The 12,621-nt window shown below is 52.8% G+C and overlaps 1 protein-coding gene across 2 annotated transcripts in view; it reads right to left on the reverse strand.

Moving 5' to 3' along the window:
• Positions 1 to 832: 832 nt before the first annotated feature.
• The window catches only part of GNAI2 (G protein subunit alpha i2), a 99,857-nt gene continuing 88,068 nt past the window's right edge, over positions 833 to 12,621 (reverse strand). Inside the window, exons 6-9 of one of the 2 annotated variants that reach the window (XM_027836854.1) lie at positions 8,501 to 8,630; positions 7,412 to 7,565; positions 2,843 to 3,037; positions 833 to 2,159 (exon numbers count right to left, since the gene is read on the reverse strand). In XM_027836854.1, the coding sequence (XP_027692655.1) occupies positions 2,847 to 3,037; positions 7,412 to 7,565; positions 8,501 to 8,630 (475 nt within the window). In that variant the 3' untranslated portion in view covers positions 833 to 2,159; positions 2,843 to 2,846. Of the gene's footprint in view, positions 2,163 to 2,842; positions 3,038 to 7,411; positions 7,566 to 8,500; positions 8,631 to 12,621 lie in introns of both variants that reach the window. The other variant, XM_027836855.1, reaches the window with a different exon arrangement.

Here is a 12,621-nt window from a genome sequence, read left to right on the forward strand (position 1 = left end):
GTAAAGTCTTATATTTGGGTTCAAAGAATTTCACAAGTACAAGTATGGCTGGACAACAGTTGTTCCGGAAGATGTGTAGTTAGGTGTCTTCATGCTCAGCACGGGCAAGGAGTGTGATATGGCAGCCCCAGAGCTAAGACAATAGCCAGATGCACTAAGAATTACAGGATTTGAGAGTTGGAAGGGGGCATCTAGATTCTTAGATGTATTTTGTGGCCTTTAGGGGCAGAATTAAGCCCAATGAAGTGGGCAGATTTTGACTAAAATAAAGAATTGTCTGAACATGAAACAGGCTACTTAAGGAAGGAGTGAACTCTCCTATATATTTATTATACCAATAGGGGAAAGTGAGGCAGAGAAGTAGCAACCAAATCCCAGTTTGGGCTTTGTGCCCAGGCAACCCCCCAACACTCCACTCCCTCCCGGGAGTCCTTACCAGGCGATGGGAACAGGGTGAAACCAACAGCTGAGTGGCGGCGTGGCATGCTGCCGACCCATCACCTGATTCCAGCACACTGTTTGGATTCCCTCCCTGCTCCATTGCCTCTCACCCCCTCAGCTGTAAATGAACTGTTGGAGGGAAGTGTGTATGAATGCATGGGGAGGAATATGGCTGGGAATGCTCTGGCCCAGAGGCCAACTTCCCACTGCACACCACCAGTGCCTGTCCAGAACGGGCGTGGACCAGCGCCCCTCACTGTCCCAGGACAGGATGCCCTCCCAGTGCCCCAGGCCGGTGCAGAGGAGTCCGGGGAACTCAAGTCAGAGGCTAGAGCCTGGAGACCCCCCCCAGCCACATCAGGGAAGACAAAGGAGGAAGGCTTGGAGCAGGTGGGATTTTTTCTTTCTACATTTTATTATTTCAAACCAGGTGAACAATTTGATAAAACGTGTGAAAAAAGCGAGGAGGCATCCGATGCTGTTGACTCTGGGGCCTGGGGCAGGGTTCAGGGGGTTGGGATGAGGGATGAAGATGGGAGCCCTCATGGCAGTGGCCCTTCCTATCGTTAGAGCTAAGGAGCTACAGTTAATAGAGCTATCGGGAGAGCTGCCGAAGAGGGACGGAGGCAGGGCTGGTGGGAGTGGGAGATGAGGAGAAGCCCCTGGTGACGTTGGCAGTTGACTCAAGACTTAGCCCTTTGGAAACCTTTGTTGGGGGGATGGGGGGTGGAACTGGAATGGAGAAGAAAAGGAAGAGGGGGAGGGAGATGAGGCTTTGGGTGGCTGGAGAGGCTGCCGTCCCATCATCGGTGGGTACGGAACACAGGCGAAGCCCTCCCCAACGGCCCCCAGGGCCAGAGCAAGCAATGAGATAGACAGATGTAAACAGACAGACAGCCAAGGCACGGGCTCCCCTGGAGGAGGTGATCCAGCACAGATCAGGACGACTCAGCCATTTAGTACAGGACAGTTTTAAATAGTCTTCTCTAAAAAGGTCCCTAAAGTTTTGTTTTATATTTAAAAAAAACACACACACAAAAGGCCCAAGAAAAACAGAAAGGAGCTTTGGGACTTCTGGGCTAAGGAATGTTGTCATCGGTGTCACCTCCTGTTCAGGGTGGCTTTGTGCTTTATCCTGGAAGGGCTCCCCGTGGCCCTGAGGGGGCTGGGCCAGCCTGGGAGGGAAGGGGCACAGCTGTCGAGGGACTTCCTGCGAATGCAGGGCCCAGGGGGCCGTAAACATGGGCCAGGGGATGGGCTGGGGGGGGGGATCCTGGCAAGGCAGAGGTGCCAACAGTATTGGCCAGAGAAATACAGGGTTTCCTTTACCACAAACCCAAGTTTCAGAAAGACCGACACCCCCCGCCCCCCAACACAGAATAAAATAGAAGAGAAACCAGGATGCAGCCCAGGGTGGAGCTGATGAAGGGACTGCTGCAGTGGGAGGGCTGGGGAGGGGGCAGGGTTAGGGAGGCAGGAGGTTCCTCACAGCTGCTGGGCTGGGCCGGGCAGGCTCAGATCCAAACCTCAGGGGCCTCTTGCCTTCCACTCTTCATCAAAGTCTCTTTGTTAGGTGGGGGAGAAACCAAAACATGGAAACAGAGGGAGAAGGGAGGAGACTGGGGAGAGAAGTTGAAGTCGCTATGATGGTGCATCCTTCCTTCCTTGGTCCTGTCTGCATCTTCCTCCTGCTCAGAGACTGAGCAGCTTGAGCGGTCCTGCTGGGAGGAGAGAGAGAGATCACTGGAGCCCTGGGGGGTGGGGCCACACAGCCATGGTCCAGGTGGTTCTGCCCTGCTCTCCTCGGCCTTCAGGCTGGGTCACTGTCTCCTGGATGCTCCATGCCTCCCCATGCCGCCCCCTGCCCCCAAGCGGGAGGTTCTCACTGCAGACTTCTCTGTCTCAGCATCTCCTTCCTTCTGGCCGTCTCAGCCCTCAGAACAATGACCCTTCCCATCCATCAAGGCCCTGGCTGCGGGCTTAGAAACCAGTCTGCAGTTGCCTGGTTACCAGGTTTTCTGAGGGCCTGGGGGTGGTGAGAAGGCAGCCAGCAGCCCCTCCTCTAGTTGTGTCTACAGCCAGCCCCCTGTTGCTAGGGCCCCCCAGTGGAGGGAGGGCCCAGTCTGGACTTCAATTCTAGTCAGCCTTCCTGCCTTACTCAAAATGCCTTGCACTTTTAAAACTGCCTCCAAACGTGTATGTCTGTGTGTGAGACAGCCCTTGCCCCTAGCTTGTCCCCCCTCCTCTTTAGACAGAAGACTTCCTGAGGTCAGGGCCCTGCCTCCCCCGGAATGGCAGCCGCAGTCATCCTCGCAGTGTGCGCTCCATGCTTCCCCCATTCTGTCCCGTCCTGTCTCTTCCCTCCCTGGTTCTCGCCTCCCGCCCGCCAGCCCTCGGCCACCTGCTCAGAAGAGGCCGCAGTCCTTCAGGTTGTTTTTGATGATGACGTCGGTGACGGCGTCAAACACGAACTGCACGTTCTTGGTGTCGGTGGCGCATGTGAAGTGCGTGTAGATTTCCTTGGTGTCCTTCCTCTTGTTCAGGTCCTCGAATTTGCTCTGGATGTAACTGGCAGCCTCATCATACTTGTTTGCCCCTGGGGAGAGATGGGGATATCGTGTGGTGAAGAAAAGGGCCACGGGGGCGGCCGCTGGCCACCCTTGCTACCAGCTCTGTGACTCCCAGGACTGTTACTTTCCAGATCCAGTCCAAGCCCCGCTGCCTCTTTAGCTCTCGGAGGCTAAGCTCTGTCTCCAGTTCACCAGGACCAAGGGCCAGAGACAACTCAGAGGATACCTCTGGCCTCACCCATGGTAGAGAGAATAAACAGGGAAAAATAACTCTGATAAGGAAAAAGGGGAATTGTCTAAAGAATCTGATGTGGATACAGAGGGAACGCCCCTGCCCACTTAAAAGGACTTGTGCTGAATGTGTAAGCAAGCGTAGGTAAGGGATGAGTACAAAAACAAGGCCGGAGAAGACAGACAAAGAGAACAACGTTCTAGTTATACCGGGGAAAAGAGAAGGCTCACAGAAAGAACAGGGCCGCTGCTCAGGCTGGATGGGACGATGCAGACGAATGCCAAAGAGGATGCTTACATTGCTACTGTTTTCTCTACCTAGGAAAGTCATCTCTGGACAGAGAAAGAATGAACAAAAGTGGGAGATCAGAGTGTCTAAAGACTCTTTGGGAGCCTAAGTCGTCTGGTCCAGAAAATCGCTACCTCTGGATACTGAGAGGACGGGCAGACATGATGACTGAATCTCCGCCAGTGAGCTTGGAAAGATCACGGAGAATATGAGACGTGTTACAGAATGAGAGTGGGGCAGAGGCTGCCCTCATGATCAAAAAAGGCGGAGGAGCAGAATTTGTCAACTAAGTATGTGGATCCTTGATGCAATCTGGGAATGTGTTAGCTCCTAAAGGGATGGTGAGTGAATGGACATCTAGGAGAGGAAGTGGTGACCAATCACAAAGGGGTTTTAATGGGTGGGGATAAATGCAATTTTATACTTGGGGTCCAAAAATCAAACTCCCAATTCTAAGAGATGAATTTTATTTCCTTTTCTGCCTCCGTTTCTAGGGTTTCCACAGAGCATTTACCAAAGTGGCCCAGACAAAGAGATGTGGGCTAGATAAAATTCCAGGGAGGCCAATTCTGACCTGCTGAAAGGCCATGTCCAGAGAATAGTCCTTCACGGTCTGATCACAACTTGGAAGGCTTTCTCTAGGGCAGGGTCCTTGGGTCATGTCCTTGGCACCATAATCCACTGGAACAAGCACCAGACTTGGAGCCAGGAGACAGCCTGGTCTACATCCAGCCTCTGAAACTTACTGGCTATGTGACCTCTGCCAAGGACTCACGGCTTTTCTCAGCTCACTTTCTCCATCTGTGGAATGGAGATGTCACCTGTAGAGCCGACTGCACCTCAATTCAATCAATTCAACAAGCATTAGTAAATGCCTGAAGAGTGCAAGGCCCTGGGGTACAAAAGTGAAAATGAAAAATGGCTCCTCTTGTCAAGGAATTACATGCTCCTGGAGGTGGAAGATGGGGAAATGATATGTATGCAGTGATGATGATGATAACAGGGAGCATTTATATAGAGCTTTAGTTCACAAGGCACTTTATATATATTACCTCATTTGATGTTCACGATAGCCTGGTGAGGAAGGTGCTGTTATTGTCCCCATTTTACAGATGCAGAAATTGAGGCCGGGGGAGGTTAAGTGACTTGCCCAGAGTCACAGAGTTAGTAAGTGTCTGAGGCAGGATTTGAACTCAGGTCTTCCTGATTCTGGGTCCAGCACTCAATCTACCTAGCTGCCTCAAAGTAATTTCAAGAGGGAGAGAGTACTAATGAGCTGGGGAAAATCAAGCAAAAGTCTGAGTAAGACAAAGTAAGAGGGCTGGACCTTGGGCTGGAACTGGGCTGGACCTTGAAGGATGCTAGGGATTCTAAGAGGCAGCAGATAGGAGGGCACTCCAAGAGTGGGGACAGTCTATGCAAAGGCTTGGAAGCTGGAGATGTCAGGAGAGGGTGGAAGACCGGGTTACCTAGAAGGTATAGCCCTGGAAGGAGAGGAACAGGAAGTAAGTATGGAAGGCTATGTGGGAACCAGAGTGAAAGGGCTTCGACGTCAGGTCGGAGAGCTCGTGTTCGGCCCTTGGGGCAGCAGGGAGCCGCAGAGGATTCTTGGGAAGGGGAATGACATGGCCACACTGGTAATTTAGAAATATTCATTTGAGCTGTGTGGAAAATGGACTGGACATGAGAAAAACCAGATCCAAGTAGGCCAAACAAAGTTATTATGATAGTCCAGGTGGAGGAGAGATGGAGGCCTGAGAGCTTGAGTCCTGTGAGGGGAGGGAAGGGGACGGACGAACAAGATGCTGTGAAGTCAGTCAAAGATGTATTCTATGCTCACAGTAAGCCACACTCTATGCCAGGCCCTATGCCTGGGATACAAAGAAAGGCAGAAACATGGTGCTTGCCCTCAAGGAGCTCCCATTCTAACAGGGGAGACGACAGGCAAAGAACATTTCTATAGTTAAAATGCCTGGTAGTGTCAGAGGTCTGTGAGGGAGGGGAGAAGGGAAGTGGGACAGGCCCCAGGACAGGCCTCTGCCATAAGGTGGGACTGAAGGAAGCCAGGAGGGGCAGGTGAGGACAGAGGGTCCGGACCATGCACAGAGTCCAGCCACTTAACTTCCCAAGTACAAGATGGTGGAAAGAGAATTCAAGTTCAGGAGGAGCTGCCAGTGTGATGTTTGTACAACCACAGCATCCTGGTGTTTTCCAGAGAGGATCTTAAGGACTGCTGAATGCAAGCCCTCACTCCCTCTGTTCTTCATTTCTATTTGGAACGATGCATGGAGTTTGGTACACGCAACTTTGCAAACAGAAGAGAGGATGCTTTAACATTTGCAGAGCACGTCACATACATCATCTCACGACAACCCCTCAGAGAGCTGTTGTTATTACTGTGCCAACTCTGTCGATGAGGTAAAAGGTCCTCGGGCTAACTGCACTGACCAGGGTCCCCCAGCAGACAGGATTCAAGGCCATCCAACACTGTCTCTGCTAGGTGCCATGTTGTGTGCCGAGCAGTGGTCCCCTCATTGTACAAAGGAGGAAGCTGAGGCCCAAGGACGTTATCACTGAGGTCACATGGGTACTGAGCTGAGAAGCTCCCCCTGTAATATATACCTCGTTGTGCCTGCCTTAGCCAGGGAGAAGCCGATTGGCTTTTCTCCTAAATGAATAGGCAGCCAGGTATTACAGTGGGTACAAAGCCAGACTTGGGAGTCAGGATCTGAGTTCAAATCCTGCCTCAGACATTTACTAGCTGTAGGACCCTGAGTAAGTCCTTTAAACTCTCTCAGCCTCAGTTTCCTCCTCAGGAAAGGGGTTAGAGGTGGGCTTGATGGTCATCAAAGTCCTTTCCAGCTCTAATTCTGATGCTACGTTATGGTAGAGCAATCTGAGCCAGCTGAGGCCAGGGCCACGGCCCCAGGAAGCTGAGTCTCAGGACAAGATTTCGGGGTGATTCATCTGTATCTTTCTGTCCTGTGGCCGGTAAAACCCTAGAAAAGGCATCAGGGCCAGGCCCAACAGTCTGAAGGAGGGAACACTGGTACAGAGACAAATGTGGCCATGCCACTTGGGGAGGTGGCCAAGGAAGGGCAGAAGGAAGATGAGAGCAGGAGGCGAGCACCAGGCCAAGGCCCCTTCCTTCCCAGGGTCTGGTTTTTTCCCAGGTGTGTTTACAAAAGGAGGACAAATGGGGGCCAAGAGGGATCACAGGTTTGGGGGCCAGAGGATATCCAGAGGCCATCCAGTCTAGCGCCCTCATTTTACAGGTGAGAAAGCTGCTGCCAGCAAGGTTGGGGGCCAGCAAGCATGAGAGGGGAAGCTGGCACACAGTTCAGTCTTCCCATCACCATCCTCCCCACCTCGGCCTTCTCTGCTCTTCTAGTCACTGGTAGGAGCCTGGCTGGTTCTCCCCAGGATAGTGGGTCCTCCATCAGAGGACCCCATCCCTGCCCTCTGGGACAGTTTCTATGGCAGGAGGAGTGAGGGGAGCTTGGCTTAGGGCTAGCTGTCATTCTCCTCTCTTCCAGCAGGGGTCCCCCTTGGATCACTGGACAATCCTCTCTCTACCTTCTCTGGCCCAGTGGTGTCCAGTGGGGGTCTCACTGACTTGCCTTCAGCCCGACCCCTCCCTAGTGTTCCCCTGTCCAGGGAAAAAGGAAGCTGGCCCTGGATGGAGAGGCTACAGAACAGAGTGTCCTCCCTGTGCACCGTGGGAGGGTCACCTCGGGAGCTGTGAAACCTGGCCCGCGTGCCTCTCCCCGCTCCCTCCAGGGATTCAGCGAAGCAGATGGAGAGGTCTCCCCAGCCTGCTCGGCACCTGGGGAAGCAGACGGCAATGCTCCTCCTCCCTTTCTCTAGCCAGGTCTCCTACCTGAATACTCAGGAAAGCAGATGGTGAGGGGGCTGTGAGTGATCTTCTCTTCAAACAGGTCCTTCTTATTGAGGAAAAGGATGATGGAGGTGTCTGTGAACCACTTGTTGTTACAAATGCTATCAAAAAGCTTCATGCTCTCGTGCATTCGATTCTAGGGGAGGCAGAACAAAGAAAGAAGGTCAGCGGAGGGGCAGGAAGAAGCAGGGAGTCCCCAGAATTTGGGACCGTGTCCTGGGCCTCAGGCTCCAGGGTGGGAGAGAGTGGTACACAGGAACTGCTCTTCCTAGCCCCAAAGCGTAGGAGGCAGAATATGGAGGCAGTGAGATGTACCACACTAGAGCCCACCTCATCCCACCTGCCATGGGCCAGAAGAGGTCCCCTTCTGGGCACAGCCCCAGCCACAGGTGGGCAGTGGGCTGAAGGGTCAGCGATGGAGGGAAACCAGAGCTCAGTAAATGGAGTTTGGGCACTGCCACTGCTGCCCACCACTCCTAGTGCTGGATTTGTTTGCTAGTTTGCCAGCTGAGCCCTTTCTGGAAGCCACTGGGGCTGATGAAGGAGCAGGGAGACAGCAGCGGGTATAAGTGGGAAACTGAGGCCCCTTTGTTACTAGAGAAATCCACTCAGCCTTTTGGAGAGGGGGAGGAGAGAAGAGGCCTGCGGGGATAAAATCTTGGCCCGATCCAAGGCAGAGCAGCAATGCTGTAGCTGCAAGGCCTCCTTCCTCTTCCTATGTCCCAGCCCAACGGCCATCCATATCCCCCAGGCAACTTTCCCACCATATTTTCTAACCTATCCCCCCACAACTCCTTCTGTAATTAGACTTTTCTGCTGTCAGTGAGAAAGTTTCATCTAGAGACTGAGGGTTCCTTAGGGCAGAAGGAAGGGATGCTTTGTTTCCCCCGTCCTGGTCTCCAAGGCCTGACTTCTTACTCCTTCCTTTCCAATGACCCTCCCCCTCCCCCTCCCCTTTACCTCACCACCTCCCACAAAGCATTGGTGTGTATGAGGGGGGTCAATCCCATGTGCCTGAAGCCTTCGTGGGGAGCACTGGGGTGGTGGTGGAGGGAAGGGGTGGCACCTTACCATCTCCTCATCTTCAGCCAGGACCAGGTCATAGGCGCTCAGGGCCACACAGAAGATGATGGCCGTCACGCCCTCAAAACAGTGAATCCACTTCTTTCGCTCAGATCTCTGCCCGCCCACATCAAACATCCTGCAAACACCGAGGATTCCGGTCAGCCTGTGGCTTGTGCTGGTGGAGCTGCCTCGCTTCCCCCAGCCCCAACTTTGGCACTGGAAGGAAACGAGATTCCTTTCTGGCTCCTACCCTGCTTGGTCCTGTGACCTTTGGCAAGTCTCTTTCAGAATCTCAGACGGCATCTAGTCTGACCGTCCTGGGCCCGCAGCAAGTAGTGAGGCAGCCTCCACCCAATGTAGCCAGGGATGAGGTGCCGAGGAAATCCCAGGCAGCCTGGCCTCCTGTCGGACGGGTTTCAATGCTAGGAAGTTTTCCTTACCTGGAGACCCAATCTTTCTCACTAGTGCTGTCTTCTGGGGCCAAGAGAACCAGTGGAATGTCATGGGCACTGACAGCCGTGTCAGAACCTGTCATCCCCCTGCCCAGGCTAAGTTCTGTCCACCGAGCCTTATTGCGTGCCCTTCTTTGTAATATATGGGTGCTGGGTGTGTGTGTGTGTGTGTGTGTGTGACAACAGCCCTTTGAGGCTCCTTTTATTACCCCCCTTTTACAGAAGGCCCAGGAAAGGTCAATGACATGCCGTGGTCACTAGCTGGCCTCTGCTAAAGGGGGACACTGAGGCCAGGCCCAAACTGCTCAGTCCTCTCTAAGTTATAAAGGGGTATCTAAGTGGGATTAATTATGCTCAGTTAGCACCTTCCGATCCCAGGGGCAGATGAGGATGGAATTCCAGCCTCTACTTTGGGACTGGGCAGAGCACATCCCAAGTCTGCCGCTTTCCCACTCCCTCTCGGCTGCCCCAGGCCTAAGAGGGCTATGGGTCTGAGCACGGGGAGTTAAGCTTCGTTCTGAGTGCTCGTATGGGGCAAAGTGGTCTGAGGCCTGCAATGAATGAGCTCTCCCAGGTCTACACGTGGAAAGGTCCCTGGTCCTAGGTGGTGAGTTCTGGCCAAGCCCCTTCCTCTCTCTGGCCATCACCAAACGAGGGCGCTGGACTACTTGATCTTCAGTCTCTCCCCCTCCACCCCCGCCCCATTCTTGGATCCCTACTGGCTCTAAGCTGGATGAGTTAGTGCCTGAGGCAGCCCTGGCCTCTCCTGCTGACTGGTCTTGTGGCTCCCTCCCCTTCACCGTGACAGCGCTCTCAGGGCCACCCCTGGGTTTCAGCCGCATGACCTCCCTAGCATTCGTCCTGGGGGACAGCTAAGGCAGGCCACAGCTTCTCACAGCTGCCAGCCCACAGAGAAGCAGGGGACATGTGATACTGGGAGTGGAACTGCCCCCGTGGTATGAAGATTTCCCTTTCTGTCTGGCCAGGGGGAATCTGCCTGGGAGCTTATTAAGGATGACGACAGTGGTGCTGACTCCTTTTGAGATTTTTAGCACTTTCAGGCTTGCAAAACCCCTGAGCAGACCTTGGAGGGAGGTGGTCTAAGGGTGATCATCCCCATTTTATTTATTTACTTATTTTTTTTTTTTAGGCAATTGGGGTTAAGTGACTTGCCCAGGGTCACACAGCTAGTAAGTGTCAAGTGTTTGGCTGAGGCCGGATTTGAACTCAGGTCCTCCTGACTTCAGGACTGGTGCTCTATCCACTGCGCCACCTAGCTGCCCCTGATCAACCCCATTTTACAGATGCAAAACTGAAGCTCTCGAGGCCACACCACCAGCAAGGATGTGAGCCAGGATTTAAGTCAGGATTCCAGGCCCCAAGTCTTATTCCTCCCTTTACTCTCTACTCCTCGTCTGCAAAACGGGAGCAATCCATCATGGTCATATTATCTACTTCATGCTCAGTACACTGTAATGTGCTGTTATGAGTCCTCCCAGGCCGGGCCTTGCCCCTTCTCCCTGGCCAGCAGGGCCCCAGCACACAGCTGTGCCCAGCTCACCCTCCAACTTGCCAGTACCTAGGACCATGTCCCTTTCCCTTGAGCGCAGGGGTTCCGGTCCTGCCTCGGCCAGTGACTTACTATGTGGGAATGGGCAAGTTCCTCTCCCCTCTGAGGGCCTTAATTTCCTCATCTGTAAAATGGAGGGAAAAGCTGGATGACAGATCTTTAAAGTCTCTCCCACCTCTGATATCATGGGATTCTCTACTGAGCATTGTACTGTTCTCTAATTACCAGCCTCAATAGAGGAAGTGATGGGAAACTGAGTCCCAGATAGCTTTGTTTGAGGGGTCAGAGGACAGCTCCTCAGTCCTTGCTGATACTGGTCCCCACTCCTGGCAGGCCCAGTTCTCCTGGCCTCCATAAGGGCAAACACCCCACCCCTCTTCCCCTTAACCACTGACTCCTTCCACCCCCTGCCCGCTGAGGCAGGCTCAGAGAGGGCTGAATGGAGCATATACTTTTCTGCCTGACCTATTATAGCTTTCTGTGTGGTGTTCCCTCAGAAGATTTTTAGCAGTTACGAAGATGCCCCCATAGTGAGTTTTGGAGGTGATGAGAGTTTGGAAAATACTCTCTCTTCTTCAGGGGAAAAAATAGAGGGAGAACCCTGGTGGAGCTGGGAGGGCCCTGAGAGATCATTTAATCCAATTCCCTCCATATGCAGATGTGGAAACTGAGGCCCAGGGATGGAGAGGGCATTGCCCAGTCACACAGCAAGTGCATGCTGGCCGGAGCTGCTGCTGATGTTGTGACTCTCTGCCAGATCTGGGACTTGAGAAAGCCTCGGGAGCACGACCCCCGGAGTGGGGGATTTGGCCAGGTCGCCTTCTCCGGAGGGCTGGGGACAGAACTCTGGAAAATGGGGGGTGCCCTTTCTCTCAGGACGTGGTCTGAATCCTGTCACGGCTGCTCACTACCTTGTGACTCTGAGCAACAACCACCTTTCTCACTCTGTGGCTCAGTTTCCCCACCTGTAAGACGAGGGAAGGATGGACTTGATAACATCTAAAGTCTCTTCTAGAGCTAAGCCCTGATTCTATGCTACTTCTCCAGGGCTACCTAACAAAGAACAGCCCCTAGCTCTCCTTTGGACATCTGTGAGCAAACTCCATCTAGAAAAAAGAGTTTGGCCAATGTAATCCCATGTCTTCCTCATCAAGGGCCTTGAGACATGTGGGAAATGTTTGGCACAGGATGGAAAAGGCACCACGAGAGTGCCCTACACCTGCAGGCCTTTATCAGATTGTGCCCATTCCTCATTCACTGTGGAATCCCTACCCACCCTTTTTGAAAGCCTGATTCCAAAGCTAGCTCCTCTCAGAAGACAAGATCCCTCTGCTCCCCAAAGACCAGGACCTCAGATGACAAGCTCTTTGTTGGCACCCTTCTCTACACACACTTATATAGCGATCTTGCTGTTTATCATCCTCCCAGATTATAAGCACCATGAGGGCAGGGACTTTGTCTTATCTGGAGGTAGTAAAGTGCTGGCTTTGGAGCCAGGAATCTTGCCTAAGACACTAGGTGTGTGACCTTGGGTAACCACTTGTCTCAGCCTCTATTTCTTCATCTGTAAAATGGGGATGATAATACTACCAGCCTCATAGGATTACTGAGAGGACCTAGGAGATGATGTACACATAGTGCTCGGCAAACCTTAAAGAGCTAGGGAAGTGCTTGCCATGTTTCATTTGGGCCTAGACCTGTGATTTTATTAGTGTATAGAGCTTAGGTGAGGAAATTCCCTCTACCCTTGCACACTGGTGACAGCCCACTAGGCCAGTACACGTCAGAAGTGGGATTTGAGGGCAGCTAGGTGGCACAGTGGATAGAGCACTGGACCTGGAGTCAGGAGGACCTGAATTCAAATCCGGCCTCAGACACATAACACTTACTAGCTGTGTGACCCTGGGCAGGTCACTTAACCCCATTGCTTAACAAAAACAAACAAACAAAAAAAGTGGGATTTGAACCTAGGTCGCTCTGGCTCTGAGGACAACCCTTATCTACTTTACCACATGGTTTCTCTCTTTTACGAAGTTTTGTTTCTTGTCAGCCCCTACCTTGTGCTCTGAATGCAGTAGGTGCTTAATAAATGTTGACTGTCCTGG

This window comes from Vombatus ursinus, unplaced genomic scaffold, assembly GCF_900497805.2.
Source record: "Vombatus ursinus unplaced genomic scaffold, bare-nosed wombat genome assembly UNPS02014820.1, whole genome shotgun sequence".
Lineage (NCBI taxonomy): Eukaryota > Metazoa > Chordata > Mammalia > Diprotodontia > Vombatidae > Vombatus > Vombatus ursinus.